This window comes from Podarcis liolepis (assembly GCF_965112155.1).
Source record: "Podarcis liolepis genome assembly, chromosome: 3".
In the NCBI taxonomy this organism is placed as follows: Eukaryota; Metazoa; Chordata; class Lepidosauria; order Squamata; family Lacertidae; genus Podarcis; species Podarcis liolepis.
The window spans coordinates 55,069,020-55,085,947 of record NC_139557.1 but is presented as its reverse complement, the minus strand read 5'-3'; the positions used below and the strand labels follow the sequence as shown (position 1 = coordinate 55,085,947).

Below are 16,928 nucleotides of genomic sequence, written 5' to 3'. Positions count from 1 at the left end.
GCACTAACAACAGAAAACGTTCTGTGTAAATGATGTACATCAATAGACTACAAGCTGTGCATTTAAAGCAACTTTAAAATGCTATTATTCCTAGAAGTTGGTATTCTTATAAAATGCTAACAGCAGGAGGCACAGTGCAAGGACACTGAGCAGTTGAACCATTAGCAGTTTAAACATTTCTGTACAATTGTTATCCTGTTAACCGCAGCAGTCAATTCACATCCACACAGCACTTATGCTTAAGCTGAACCTACACATTTTCAACCTTGCCTTAAAAGTAATGATGAAAACCTACTAATAAACATGCACACATGAGGTCATATCAGGATTGGAGGACAAACTGTTTTGGTACTAGCACTACCCTCCAGTGTCAACTCACTCCTTCTCAAGTTGTGAGCACACCTACCTGTCGCTCACAACTCCACATTCCCTAGATTGCTAAAACTATACCTCTAGAATCCTTTGCCAAGACAAATGGCCCTTCCTGTCCTGTCTAAATTCCCTTCTCATTCAAATATGCTAAGTTACTGACCAAAGACCATACTAGGAATTGGTTGTAACTCAATGGCAGAGCACAGGTTTTGCATGCCAAGAGTTCCAGGTTCAACCGCCAGCAACTTCAGGGACAACTGAGGGGGGAAAAAACCTGTCTGAAATCCTGGGGCGCTACTCCTAGTTAAGTGTTGAAGATACTGAGATAGATGGCCTAATGGTCTGACTTGGAAAATACTTGACATTTGTCACTGCTAAGTTAAACCAGCTTCTGCACCAATTTATATTAAGGAATTTAGCAGCAGATATTGCTAGGCCAATCTCTTTCACAAACTGAGGCACCATTCCATGTGACTAACCCTGAATATGCTTCAAGAATTTGTGTTTCCTATGGTGCTGTCCTTGAAAATAATCAGAAACATAAACTGGATGGCAGGACACAACATATTTCTCTGGTCCTTTCCAGCTTTCACAGGCAACTATTTGAGAGCACAATTCAAAGTGTTGGTTGGTGCTTTTGAAGCCTTGATGGTTTTTTAAAGGACTGGGTACATTTAGAACCAGGGCTTTTCAGAGGGAACTCACAGGAACTCAGTTCCAGAACCTTTCAGGTGGGTTCCAGACCTCAAGTGGGCAGCATTGCCATTCTAAGCAAAAGAGGGAGATGTTCATGGTGAGTTCCGGCACCTCTTTTTCTAGAAAAAAAGCACTGTTTAGAACCATCTCCTCTCAATACTCTGAACAACATTGGTGGGCCTGCTTTAGATTCCCCAACTGACTTAGGTGCATCAAGGAGTGTAGAGAGGGGACCTCATTTTTGGCAGGTTTAGAGGCTGATGAGTGCATTTCAGTGTCACTGTGCTGAGGGAGGTAAGTTCGTTAGTTTGTGGCCTTTTTGTGCTGCCAGGTTTTTATAGATTGTATCCAGCTAAGGCCCCATCTACACTTTATTTTAGTTTTACTTATTTTCAATTTACTGAAATTTATTTTTAGCCACTTTGACTTTTATTTTGGGGAGAAAAGACATAATCACATATCGTAGTGGTAATCCCACTGCTTCTGAAAATGCCATTATGGTGGTGGATATGTGCAGAATTATTCAAGAAAGTTCTATATGTTATTGTATACACCTTGTATTTACACCATACACACTTTTGACACATTATTATCTTCTGAAAGGCAGACCTTTGGGGGAAGCAAGTGTGTGGCAAATGTTGCAAAACATTTATGGAATTGCAGCCCATTTTAGCCTTACCACACTGTTCTTGAAAACTCCACCCAACCTATTGTTATTCTGTCTAATGCGTTCCTATGAATGGTCTGGGTCTGATTAAGAGAAAGATAAGTGAACAGCTTATAGCGCTGGAAAAAAAAGTTAGAATTAGAGCTTCTTTTTTGCATTGGCAATCAAATAATTTGTATAAAGGAAGGGATCTAAAATGTGTTTGCTCATTGGATCAGAGCTTACCATCTGTGTATATTGGCACTAGAACAGTCTCCTGAATTTAGGTTAAATCCTGGCATTTTATCAATGTATATTATTTTCAAGTAAACTGTATTGCTAGTGAGCACTGCCATTAATCTCAGTATATTTATTTACAGTGCAAGCCCCCAAAAGGAGGGCTTATCATATTTGGTCATGATGTTAATAAGAGTACTAGAAATGAGTTCAAAGAGGCTAAGCAGGCAAGAACAAAACATGATACAGAGTTTCTTTAATCTGGAATGGGAGGGTGAATTGCTAGGAGCTGCTATTCCCTCATTACTGTGAGGAGAGTATTACCTTTAGTAACTAATGAGTGGCTGCATTTCTACCAATAATGTTCCTTGATGTCTGGAAAACTAATTCTTCTATCCCTGAAAAGTGGCACCCTTTAGCTAGCAGCCAGGGCAGAGAAATTCAAGCTAATGCTCTCTGGAAATCTTATATAGGCTCAGACATTTTGCTGCCTGCTTCAGATATCCTCCCCCATGCTATGATTATATAATTTTTAATAAAGCAAAACACTGATAGATTGTACTTCAGACTGCCATTCATTCCACAGAATCTCAGGATGAACACACACACACACACACAAACTGGACAACATTAAATTGCCGAAGGGCCATAAAGGTGTCAGCAGCAAAATTGAAATTATATCCCTTCACAATTTTATCCCCAAACATAAGTTTCCCTCAAACTTGGCACCACTCAGGGAAGCAAATAACCTTAATTAATTTGCTGGGAGACTCTTCCTAGATGAGTTTTACACACAACATTAAAAAGCCTCTTTAAGCGTCATTCCTGTTATTTCTACAATTTCTACAATATATGGCTCCTGTTAATATAAGATAGGCCATGGATGAGCAATCTACTGTTATTAGCTAGCCCAGGGGATCCCAAACTGTGGAATGTGAACTTCATTCCTGTGGTCTGCGGATTTGTGGTTGAAGGTGGGAGGTGACATAGAATCATAGATCAAAGAATTGACCCTGCAGTTGCTCTTCAACATCTGTTCATGAAGCTATCATCTGTGCATGTGCAATGGCTGTCTCAAATGCACACACCTCGGCTTAACTGTGAAGTGGCCTATGTTTTCCTTGTGGATTGAAGCTGGTTTGAGGGGAAATACATCAAGCGAGTTTCTCAAGAAACTGCAAGATAGCTCTGCATTGTGGGAGGGCAGTGGAGGCAGTCTGTGTACGCATTACTGCATACTCTATGTTTATCTGAGAAATGTGACTAAATTACTATTGAGGATATTGCTTTGCTGTGATGATTGGTTATGTATAAAATGCAGATAGACTGGGTGAACCACTCTCCACTTCCCTTCAGGGTTGCTAACCCGAGTCAGCAAATCACTGCTTGGTTCTTAAATTCAGAGTTAGATGACTAAAATGAAAATGTAAGCCAATGCATCACCACTTAGCTGCAAGTACTGCTAAATAAATCAAGCAGTTAGGCCTGGACATTCTAGAATTTTGTGGAAACTCCCTGTCTTCAAAAAATTAGATTTGTTTTCTTCAGATCTAAAGAATTTTATTATTTGTAACATGTATATACCTCTTTTTCTTTATGGTGCTCTTGCACCATCTTATTCTTATAACAAAGCTGTAGGAAGAAGAAGAACAAAGTATGACAGCATTTTATTATTTATTACAGTATTTATTTAATATTATTGATTCTGAGGTTGCAACACAGATGGGCCCTTATTTTACTTATTAATTAAATTTATATCCCAACCTTCCTCCCAAAGGAGCCCAGGGTGACAACACCTAAAACAATACATTTATAAAAACAAATTTCCAAACATCCAGAACAGTTTAAAAATTAAGAATTAATTAAAAATTAAGAATGTCTGATAATTTCAAGGTGGTTGTGGATGGTATCTTCCACCCCTTGCCACGTAATCAGGAATGTTTTAAATTTCTTCCTGAATGTTAAGAATGAGGGAGGTGGGTGCACCTCAGCAGGGAAGGTATTCCACAATGTGGCCTGGCCATCTGGGAAAGATTTCTGAATTCTTTGTGAATATGAAATAAAAAAGTGCAAATTCATTGTGCAATAAAATGATCATCAGATGAGGCACTGTCATCAAGGAGAGAGTGGTGTATGTGTTTGAGGGACAGCAACACACACACAGTGACCAAGACAGAAGGGAAAAAGAGCAAACCAGGAAGTGCATACAAAAAATAGTTTGTCCACAAGCAACTCAGCATATTAAAGCAACAAGGCAAGTTAGGTTGGTTATTCATTACCAGGAGCTACAATGTGTGCAGAGCCTCCCTACTGCCAGAGTACATTTAAAGAGAATAAAGGGAACGAGGAGGTGCAAAGATAGGGAAGTTCAGCTGGAAGCTCTCTCTACTGTTTCTGTTTACCTGTTCTGTTGCTACAAGATTTTTTGGCCCCTAACGTGACGATTCAGGTCTTTCTGACCGATCAGAAGAGGAAGCGAAAAAATTCCCCTGACATGAACAATTGCACTTCAGTGCTCAGATTTCAGTCCTGAGCGTGGAGCTGGAAGGCAAGGAGGAAACTCTTATGGTGAAGAAGACTTGGAGGGGGAGAAGCAGAGAAGAGGACATGTCCAGTGAAATCGTTTGCCTTTTGTACTAGAGGAAGGAGTCCTGGGACTATTTTTGAAATGACGCTGAATGGAAAAAATGGGTGTGAAGGGATCTTGAATGCTTCAGGATAGGAAGAAGGGGACTGAAGGAATACAGGCCACAAGCAAGAAGGGGACAGAATGGGGAACTGCTGTCAGAAATATTGTGCTTGTCTGGAGCCCTATATGCCTTGGCTTTTCAATTGTGCGACTGAGGATAAGTCTAACCCAACTACCATCAATTCGACTGTGACGCCAGAGTCCTCGGACACCATCTGTATACGCATCCCAGACCCACCGCCTCTTCATCCATCAAAGCAGACTTGCAAATATGTGGCCCTGTTTGATTACCAAGCCCGTACAGAGGAAGATCTGAGCTTCCGAACTGGAGATAAGCTTGAAGTGCTGGATAAATCTCAAGGGAGCTGGTGGTTTGCAAAGCTGCTTGTGGAGAACGGGTCTGCTAAGCATGGACAGAAGCGGCAAGGTTACATCCCTGCCAACTATGTGGCTCCTGACCAGAGCATTGAAGCTGAACCGTAAGTTCTGAAATGCATATTGTTACGTGGTACAGCTGACATATAGCAATAGCTAGACAGAGAGCTGCGGGGGGTGGGGAATGACAGCAACTTCAGGTAACAAGGAAATTTAGAGTAAGAATAGTTTCTGCCATATAGACATAACAAAGCAACATAGGTTGCTTCCAGATGACCTGTTTATTGAACATTCATTCTGATTTGTATGCATGGAGATTGCAGACAACATCCTATCAAGCAATGGCTATCCCACACTTCCTTGTGCATTTCCCCATCACATTCATTTCCACAAAATCCTTTTTTTTTAAAAAAAGAAGCATGTTTGTTGAGCAAAAGTGCCAAATCCACTTTAAGTGTACAACCTGATTTTGCCAATATGCATTTGCATCCCACCTGTGAAATAATGACAACCTGAAAGTGGTAATTTAGTAATATCTTTTAATTAAAGCAACAGAGCAAAATAGTGACCTAGGTCAGATGTGATAATAAACCATGATTTATTGTGATGGGAATGAGCTTCAACAAGTCTTGGGGTTACATACTCCCAGATCCACCTCTGGCAAGACTGTGAGATGGAAATTTGAGCTGTTCACTTCCTTTTAAAAAAATTAACCATAGGTTGTCATTTCATCCAAACCTGATAAACTGCAGTAAATATTTATTATGGTTTATTCAAAACAAGCCAACTTCAAATGATGGAATGCAAAGCTGTTTTGTTCAATCAACCAGTTAAGAATAACCACAGTTTAGGATTTGGTTGCACTGCTAAACTGCAACTTGTCAAAAGCAGAAGTGAAACTTTTGATCTCTACACGGCCACACCAGTATGGCGGAATCGTGTGAGCCGGAAGTTCTCTGTGACTTGTTCCCATCACAATAATGAAAGCCTATTGCCTACCAAGCAATTCTTAAGCTTTTCTTATTAACATATAAAGTCCTGAGCAACTCAGGGCCAGTTTACCTGAAGGACCACCTTCACTCTCTGTAAGACTGATTAAGATATTCAGAGGAGGCCTGTTGGCCACACAACAATCTGCAGATTGTCATCTAGCAAAAAAAACATATAAATGGGCCTTTTCTGTGGTGGTGTTGTAGAAGCTTCTCCCACCCCCATTATTTGGGCAGCATCAACAGTAGCATTCTGCCAATGTTTACTGAAAACACATCTCTTTGCTTAGACGTTTCCTGATCATCAATACTGGATTCTACAACCGTATATTTCTTGATATTCTGATAGCTGCATTTTGAAATAGTTTTAATGGATGTTTCGTGTTGTGAACTGCTTCAAAATTTTCTTAGCAGTAAGAAATATAACACTGTTTAAAATAAATAATAAAATATTAAGCCATGGGTTTTCATGACTTACAAACCATCACAGCACTGCTGAAATTGTGAAGTGGTGCAAGCAAATTGATAGGAGTTCATAGGATTGTATGCAATGCTGTTCTTCTTATGACAGAAAGCTCTTTGAGCCAGTGGAAGCTTCTAGTCAGCAGGCAAGAGGGGGAGGGGAGTGATATTTTGCATATTCACCCTCCATCCCTGCAGCCCCATCCAAAAATCTCCAGAGGTTTGAAACAGCATAAGGGGGTGGGTGCAGCGAGAACAGCAAATTGACAAAAAAATAGTCTTCTTCTATACTTCTTGAGTACCACCCTTCATAAATAACATGGAGTTCACTGTAAGAGGTTTTATGTGCAGGGACAGCCTCAATATATGGTGGACTCTGACTTCCATCAACCCCCAACAACCATGGCCAGTGTTTCAGGGATGATGGGAGTTGTAGTCCAACAACATCTGGAGGGCACCCCATTGTCTATCCCTGTGCTGCAGATTGCAACAGCAGAGCATAGAATCATAGAATCATAGAGTTGGAATAGACCACAAGGGCCATCGAGTCCAACCCCCTGCCAAGCAGGAAACACCATCAGAGCACTCCTGACATATGGTTGTCATGCCTCTGCTTAAAGACCTCCAAAGAAGGAGACTCCACCACACTCCTTGGCAGCAAATTCCACTGCCGAACAGCTCTTACTGTCAGGAAGTTCTTCCTAATGTTTAGGTGGAATCTTCTTTCTTGTAGTTTGGATCCATTGCTCCGTGTCCGCTGGTGCAGGATTCTCTATAAGTCAGCATATTCGGAAACATCTGGGGAGAACTCATCAGTGTGCGGATTCAAGAATTTCATCTTAATATAGGGTTGCTATTAAAGGAATTAAAATGATAACTATCAACCTTAGCAGCTAAGCCTATCTATTTTAGACCTATAAAATACGAGGATTGTTGCTGTAGTTAAGAAAACTATAAACACACCATTGTATATTATTACACGGGAGAGATTTAATTGTAGCTTTATTGCAGCTTGTTTACATTACACCAAAGACAGTGTGTGATTTATATTTGCATGAAAAATAAATGCTGCAGTAGCTTCCTTAATTCAACTTACACTTGCAGTGGAACTCAGAGGTATGTGCTGAAAGTGGCTTTGGAGGAAATACCCCATGGAATAGCAAGCAGATGTGGTTCCATGGCACTGGCACATGTCTGCTCTCTGTCTGGGCACATGTTATGTTGCCGTATGTTTGGGTAAAATATATTAGGTGCTGCACAAAAGCAGTTAACTACCATGGGGCCCAGCTCTCAGCTTTGCAATCTAAGATACAGGCTCAGGAGAAAAGAGGAAGAAGTTATGTCATAGAGGCTGCAAACCTTTGGTGAATCCTACTCCAGATTAAATTGGCACAAAGGTCATCTGAACTAGTAAATTGAATAAGGAACTAAAAAATACCTAGAAAAATTAACCGCCACCTTCTTTGTACAGCAGCTGAGTTGTGGGGCATTTTCAGGGCTAAGAGAATAAGCAGTGAAATTGGGCTACTCCCAAGAAAACGGGTACATAAGATTGCAGCCCTAGACAGGAGTCCTATATCCAGAATCTTTGAATTAAGACACTTTGAATTTACAGGAAATTACAAGATACACATAGCATTGTGCTGCGAGTAAAACATGCTTCCATGGATCAGAGCCCACTTTATCAGAGTGGCCTCTGGTCCCCTTCGCCCTAATAAGTCTGCTTGTTTTGTATGCTGCAGAAAGATGCAGGTGAGTGGACCACTGAATGTTGGCAATTAGTGGGCTAGGGATCTTTTTTCTTTAGTTCTGCAAAGGAAAAAAGGAACAGGCTTTCAAAATGTTTAATCTGGCATAATAGCTGGTTGGCACGGAATGCTATTGTCACTCTTGGTATGTTGTGACAGCTTGTTCTGTTCCGTGCATCCAAGCTGCAATTCTGCAAGGCAAAAGTGTTTGGCCAGGAACGGTGGTGGCTGGGAGTGGAGTACTGGGCCTTGCCAACAGAAGTTTGACTGCATGTGGAAATTGGGGATTCTGCTACACAGTGCTGGGTGTGAAGGGTGCTAGAGAGCAATACAGCCTAGAAAAGACACATTGCTCACATATGGCAAAGGCAGGGAGAGATGGGAGACAGCTGCAGAAGCTATGCTTTGCAGCAAGTATTTTTTTCCCATTGCTTACCTGAGTGGGGAGCTGACTAGGCACCTGACCTGTTACCAAGGAGTGGGATTTGGTGCTGGATATTTTGAACCGGAGACCCAAGAGGACTTGCCAGAGATGTAGGCAGAGAAGCGTTAGCAACGTGCTCAAATTTCCATGTGTATTATAAGGCCAGTCCATTCTTGCAAAGTGCTCCCTTCATGTGCAATGTGACCTCAAAGGGGTTGTGTGTGAATCACAAGTTGTGCAGGCTTGATCTGCATATAAGTTTTGCACACCTTCCTAGATGAGAAGCTTAGGAAAAATGTAAGGCAGGGATGGGGAACCTGTGGCCCTCCAGATGTTGCTGGAACACAGATCCCATTATCACTCACTATTGGCTTTTTAGCTGGAGCTGATAGGGAATCTGTGATCCTCCAATATCCAACTCCCATCACTAGTATAAGGTATGAAGCACATTTCAGTCTCTTAAATTCATACCTTTAAACATGAGTATGGGGTATATAATAGGCTTGTTAACTTTGAAGTCAAAGAGCAGCTAAGGTAACTGTGCTCTTTATGCAGACAGCATCCTCTTGGTCTCAGTAGCATGCTAGGGTGTTCTTGGTGCTGCCAGAAACACACCAGGTACGTATTGCTGGGTATTCCTGCAATGCTTGATACCAATTTGAGTGTGGGCAGATGATCACTTCATTCTTTAGGGGGGGAAATGCTCATTTATGGGTGACCTTTTGGGTGGGAGAGAGGGCCTTGCATTTTTGAGCTCACCACTTTATTCACATATGGTATGCAGCTTTAAAAACACAATTGATAGGTGGTGCAAGACTTTCACAAACTACACGTAGCACTGGTGTGACTGTTTTCCTTGAGGGGTTTTTTCTAACCCAACTTATCAATATCACCTCCTCCGAGCTGCATGCCCTTGCAGGCAAAAGACAGCTTACAGAAGGAAATTCTGATTAGGTTTTTAAAGTTTGACCCTATGGTGCTATATAGAAAGATTTGTTGTTCTGCCAGTAAGCTTGTTTCCTCTCCAGTTCTCTTTCTCTGTATCTCATTGGCAAATGCTTAAAATGATTTGGCCAATATTTTCAGCTTTATAATGAAAACACCTTGAGAGCTTATTTCTGAGCAATATGATTTTCTTTTTAATGACTCGAACTACAGTATAGTAGTTTCCAGCTCTATCAATACATGTAGCTTTATGATATAAATTAACTATTTGGAATGGTTGCCTTAAGTATCCTAACATGCCTTGAATCACCAAGTTTTAATTTTAAGGAGTAATACTAGTCACACAATTTAAACTTTTGAGAATATGCTCTCTCTGCTTCTGCCGCTTGTCTATGCCTTGCTTTCGATTATATTCAGCACTGCAAACAGGAACCATGGAAACCAACCGATCACCTGTCCTTGCTCTGTTAGTGCCAATTGTTTTGCCTAAACACGAAAATGTCCTTCTGCCAATGTATTATGGACAACAAATGTTAGCCAGCTGTACTGTTAATTTTAATAACCTAAACCATGGAGGGAGGGCTGTGATTGAAAACAACCCCACTTTTGTTTTCTAAACTGGCCACGAAAAACATAGTATCCCTTCAGGCTTGCTTTTTAATAAAGGCCTCTTTCACTGTTTCAGCCAACATTCACTGAAATATGAGTTTAAGTATCAGTTGAATGTTACATGTCAATGAGAAGGCAGCACAGGGCATGTGCACTGAGAATTAAGGTAGCAAAATCCTACAAGCATGTACAGTGGTACCTCGGGTTAAGTACTTAATTTGTTCTGGAGGTCCATACTTAACCTGAAACTGCTCTTAACCTGAAGCACCACTTTAGCTAATGGGACCTCCTGCTGCTGCTGCTGCGCCGCCGGAGCACGATTTCTGTTCTCATCCTGAAGCAAAGTTCTTAACCTGAAGCACTATTTCTGGGTTAGCGGAGTCTGTAACCTGAAGCGTATGTAACCTGAAGTGTATGTAACCCAAGGTACCACTGTACCTGGAAGTAAGCCTCATTTATCTCAGTGGGGCTGACATTTGTGTAAGTAACACAATGATCTAGGGTGCAGACACACCGCACATTTAAAGCACGTTATACCCTCTCCCAAATAATCCTGGGAAATTTAGTTTGTCAAAGATGCTGGGAATTGTAGCTCTGTGAGGGGTAAACTACGGTTCCCAAGATTCTTTTGGGGCAAATCATGACTCATAAAGTGGTATAAGAGTGCTTTAAACATGGTGCGGGCACGATATTTTACAGCACAATATCGGCATTACAGAAAAGGAAAGTTTTGAGGAGGGATTTGAAGGAAGTAAAGGAGGCAGGTCAAGGCATAAGGGTAGCAGAGGAGAAAGGGCAGAGTTATTTTGGGAAGCAGTAAACCTCTTAGTGGTGGAGCTGGATATGCAAATAACCCAGGTAGGGATGCACCATGATTTAGAGACAGCAGAGTGAAACAGCTGTTCCAAGGAAAGAAACAACTTTGCTCCAAGTGAGTGAAATTCTGTCATATTAATTGTACGCATTATATAAAAATGTTTATACTGGATAAACACTGAACTTGTTTTCACTGTCCTGCAAATAAATCCTTTACAGCTGTGTGTCATCCATGGAAGCTTGCTAATATTCTGGTCATTCAAAGATTCCCTGTGTGGGCCACTCTAGTTTGAATATCTAGAGATAGGAAATTAAATGCAGGAATTAGAAGAAAGACTATGCCAGCTTAAAGAATTGACTTGTGTGTTTTTTCCTGGTGACTTCAGAAAAATCGAGTATTAAAAATGTTCAGATAGGTTTTGCTCACAGTAGATCAAAGAAATTAATGAACTTAACTTAGTAATGTTCATTAATTTCAAGGAATATACTCTGAGTAAAACTTAGTTAAATACCACCCCAAATATTGTTGAAGTTGCACTGAGAAATAGAGATTGTGAAAAATGGGGATAACTTGGATCCAATATGTAAGATAGTCTTATGAGAATGTCTGGAAACAGTGTCAACTTCTTAGATTGTATGTGACCTAAGATCTAGTTATGACTAAATGGGTCTGAAACCTATAAAGAATTACAGGTAGTTCAAGGACCTGCTATGCTCTAACATCAGAAAGAGAATCAAGAATTCTTTTTAACCAAATGTGGCATTTTCTACATCTAAGGCTTTGTGGTTTAATATTAACAAGGCAATAAAAAGATTGCTTGACTGTAAAATACCCCTTGATCTTCTGTTATTACAGTGACATATAAAATAATTGATAGGCACTGAAGATTGTTATGCTAACTGCTGCTAAAATTATCTATGCTAAGCACTAGATGGACTGGGCGTTTCCCACCACTGCACAATGGAAAACTAAAGTGCACAAAAGAACAGGTTTTGAAAGATAAAGAAAAAGTGTAACGTTTTAAATTAAAATTCACATATGTTTCTTGATTATTGGTACAACAAAGCATGTACAGCAATTCACAATAATCATGCACTTAGTTTGTTATAAATCAATATTGATGATTTTTTTTGGTATATGGATGTGTATCATGCATATGTATGTCCCTATAGATTACACAGTAATGACAAAATGAAAAGAAAAAAGAGTGACATTTGTATAATTTAGTAGCAATAAATGTCAGCTCCTATCTTCAACTGGAGGCAATATCTGTCATATATCCAAATGTACTTTGCCCTGCCTTGTAAACAAGGATTTAAAGAAATAAAAAGAAATCTGCTGCATATTGTCTTTAGGAGCATGATAACACAATCCTATGTATGTCTACTCAGAAGTAAGTCTGAATGAATTTCATGGCGCTTACTCCCATTGTAGCATGAGAGCTTTTAAATCAGATGAAATTGCACAAGAAATTATTCTTTGAAAGAATGCAATATGTTAAACCTGATTATGCCAATGATTGCAAGCAGGGCATTCAGAAAGTGATTGTCTGAAGAAAAGGATAACTTATGGATTCAGGTTGATATAATGTGATATGCTGGGCAACTTTTGTGAAGGAATTCAAGCTTCAAAGCATGTACCATTTGGAGTAAAGATTGGAGTAAAGCTATGAACGAGGATCTCTGTGTAACTGGCGATGGGTGAGCACTGATGTGCCCATGATGTGGCCATCTGAAAGAAAAAGTTGCCCCAGGACCTCTGGCCTACGCTTTCCAACATTCTGTGAGGTGCTTGAGAGAGAAAAATATCTCCAAAAACACCCTGTTGCCCACCACTGCTTTCCAAAATAGAACCTGTATCCTCAGATCTCTGTTCTACATTCTAGCCCCAGGCTTGAACTGGTATTTTAAGGGGAAATATTTTTCAGATGGAAAAAGTGAGATGAATTACGGAAATATTGAAGCCTCTGCTTTTCTCAATGACTAGCATTGCCTCTTTGTGGATATGCTCTCTGTTTCCTTTCCATACTCTTCCTTCTGTTTTCTGTCTTCACCTACATTGCGACCAAAAATAACTCTCCTTTATTAAGAAGCTTAAGTGGGTGGTAGTGATTAATAGTCTCTAGATGTCATGCTTTAAATGCACAGATACCTCTTATTTGTTGTTACAATAATTAGGTTATTCAGCTGCATGGATTGGACCAACAAGCATGATTCATAACCTTACATATCAACTGGATTATGTACAAAGAATAATAAATTATGCAGGCCAACATAGCTGTCTCTGAAAACTTGAAGGACTGGTTTTCTGCAGATCAAATATGGGTTTTGATTATGAGGATTAAGTGATCAAAATAGTGTGTGATCTGTTTGTGTACTTAAAAAAACACACCTCTTCTTTAGTGGGTCCCTACTTCAGGCTTTTGTCTTTCCTCTGGTACTACTAAATGACAGAAGTTTTCATAAAATTTCTGAATAAAATCAAGTGGCATTGCTTAGTGGGGTTTTTTTTAACGTTTTGCTTAAATCAGACTAAGGACTGATTCCTATGGTTCATGCTTTTTTAAATCAGTGATGACGCTACAGGAAATAGATGAACAAAGTTCACAATGAAATTGAAGGGCGTAAATTACCTGCAAATAGAGGTGATAAGTTAGGCTAGTGCAAAGGTATATTGGCACAATTAATGGCATAAGATAAGAAAAAAGGGGAAGGATTACAATGTCATTCCATAAATGTGTTCACATTAAAATGCTTTTTTCCCTAATTACCTGCATATGGAATCCTCCCTAAAATGAGGAACAATCAAATCTAGGGCAACGTTCTGGAGAATCCATTTTTCATTTCCACCCTGGACTCCTGAATTCAGTCCATGAATCTAGTCAATATGAACTCTTGGATATGGGTTGGTGTGAAGGTTTGGGATTAATGTCCTGCCTTGGACCACTTCTCTATCCAGGAACTGACTATTCACTCTGGTATGTTTAACAACAGCAGTGTGGTATCAGGAATGAAGGCGGTCGAGACAATAATCCTAGGGATCGTATCTGAAAATTATTTCACTTTGGGACATTCCCACGATAGATGAAATAATTTTCCAACTATCCTGCAGCCCCTCCAACAAGTTGAGGACAGAAGATTATTGATCAATGCAAGTGGGGGGGGGGGCTATAATGCCATCTGTGTATCAGTTTCACTTTCTCTTAGGTCTGAGTTGAGGATACAGCCATTTGAAGTGGCAGCACTAAAAGCCCTGTGCTACATCACCCTGTAAAACTGTGGAGGCAAGTTCTTCCATTTGGAGTCCTGCTATATATGATGGTAGTGAGGAGGTGCCCTAAGTAGAGCAATGAATAAGTGTAGACATCCTTGGCCTGTGTCCCTTCTGCTAGCAGCTACTAAGCATACCGCATAAAAAATACTGCCGGTTCCTAGATACCGATATCCAGTCACATTTTAATTAGTGCAGCTTCCCATTAAAAAGGCAAACCACCCTGTTTGTATGTAGTCACCAGTTAAATATACAACTGAAACAATCAAGAAAGAGCTGCGATGTGAGTCAGAACAATACACTCAACTAAAAACAAAACAGAAGCCATAACACCACAAGCAATTCTTGATTGCCAGATTCCTGTTCAAAGAGTTTTGACTGGTGTGCCAGCTTCTAAGCTTTGCTATACAAAGGGTCTCTCTCCGTCTCTCTCTGCCTCCATTTCAGCCACTTGACTTATAAATGATCTCTTTTCCTGGTATTAGAAGATAAAAGGAAAGCTGTAATGAAAACTCCCCCTCCCCACTTTTTTTTTAAACTTTGTGTACGCTTTGGTGATCCAATTTTAGCCGTGCAATTACATTTTATCTGTGTGAAGGCAACCCTACCATTAGCTGACAAAAATGTTCCCTGTGCTAGGCAAACAACGGCTCTGTTATAAATGCAGTTAAGATAGTAGCTTTAGATTCCTGCTTGCGCCTTCTCCAAATATGTGTCAAGCCCTTCGAAACTGATTTCCAATTAGGGCTAAGATAAAAATACTAACAACTCCCTTCTCCTTCTCTGCATTGCGATTATGTTTTTGGCACTCACAATTTTCGTTTACATTTGGGAAGCATTTGTGTAGGGATGCCATTGACCCTGTGAAGGGCTACACAGTTTCATCTTCATTCCTGTAAAATGGGATGCAAATCTGGGATGCCATCCTTGAGGTTCACACTGCCATATGAGTCACGTGACCCACACAAGGTTGAAGCCCCCCAGAAAAACGCTTTTTCAGGCACAGCACACCAAAATGTGCATCCCAACTTCCTCTCTCATGTGTACAGTGACAAATAAAAGCCACTTGAAACTCCACAGGGGGAAATTAGTAATACTACTACTACTAATTTATTATTTATACCCCGCCCATCTGGCTAGGTTTCCTCAGCCACTCTGGGCAGCTCCCAACAGAATATTAATAATAATAACAACAACAAAAGTGATAAAACATCAAACATTAAAAACTTCCCTAAACAAGGCTGCCTTCAGATGTCTTCTAAAAGTCAGATAGTTGTTTATTTCCTTGACATCTGACAGGAGGGCGTTCCACAGGGCGGGTGCCACCACCAAGAAGGCCCTCTGCCTGGTTCCCTGTAACCTCACTTCTCGCAGTGAGGGAACCGCCAGAAGGCCCTCGGCGCTGGACCTCAGTGTCCAGGCTGAACATGATCATCAAGTTGATAATGTGCACATAGTCATAGTTTCCATGCCTTCATATCCTCCTGGATCATCACATTACAGCATACTGTTTGATGTATTGAGTTGCTACTCTCACATTCTCATTGGAAAAATAGATACTCTTTAGTTGCCCAGTACCTGTAGGTACCAGTTGTATGAAGCTGTTTCTAAGAACACGCTGATAGTCCTGTCATAGGCAGATAGGAATCTCTCCACTGCAATGAGAACTCTAGCACTTCTTTATTCTAGCATCTCTTTCATCTTCCCTGCTCCAGTTCTCTTAAAAGGGTGGTGAAAATGACATTACTATTATAAACTGTCATCTCTGCAATATTATGGAGAAAACAATGAGGTGTTTTGTAGATTATAGTTTTGCGTGTACTAATAGAAACTGGATCTATAAATCAATGTCATGAGAGGTGGGAAGCTGAAAACTGTGAGTGAATCATGCAAAACTATTTCCTATTTGCTAAGAAGGCTGGACATGCCCTTATACTGAAGCCAACATTCTTCTGACTTCACTGAGCCCGTTATTATTTCCTCATTCCTTCTAGAAATGTTACTCATAGTCGAATGCTTGTTAAAATAAATAAGTCACTGTTGTTTCAAAGGCTTCTTTTTGGAATCCACTTTACTTCCTGCTATATAGTCTAAATTTGTCAATCAACTTTTGACCTTTACATGGGAAACTCTCACGAGTTTCACCTGCCTATCCACCTGCAGTGCCAGAATAACGTGATGGCTTGTGATGCCCTGATCTCTAGTAGGCACCTACTGCTGGTATTGGACATGTTGGCATAATACAGCGAGTGTGCAGTCGCTGCAACAACTCATATTTTCCATGATTGTGCTTTTTCTGGTTTATGGCAAGGACAATACTTTAGTTGGGTATGGGGTGTGCTGATGTTGCCGCAGCTTGCCTGGATGCATCTGAGGAAGGGCAAGGTGGCAGCAAAGCTGGAGCTGTGCAGGCGCAGATATGGGAATGTTGGATTGGCTTTGCTGCTGCAACTTTACCAGGGGTGTACGAGGGCACTGGTTTCCATTCTGACCGGGATTTATCACACACAGCACTGTTTCCATTCCAGTTTGGCTTCCAAAAAAACAATAACAATGTAATTCACCTCACTGCCTTTTGTGGCAGACTTTTCTGTATTTAACTATGTAACAATTACTGCATTATAATAATAATATAATAATAATTTATTT

At 40.4% G+C, this 16,928-nt stretch overlaps 1 protein-coding gene across 1 annotated transcript in view; it reads left to right on the top strand.

Moving 5' to 3' along the window:
- The first annotated feature begins 4,161 nt into the window (after positions 1-4,161).
- The window catches only part of FRK (fyn related Src family tyrosine kinase), a 35,428-nt gene continuing 22,661 nt past the window's right edge, over positions 4,162-16,928 (top strand). The window contains exon 1 of the mRNA XM_083497848.1: positions 4,162-5,119. Coding sequence (XP_083353974.1) covers positions 4,722-5,119 — 398 coding nt within the window. The 5' untranslated portion in view covers positions 4,162-4,721. The remainder of the gene's footprint in view (positions 5,120-16,928) is intronic.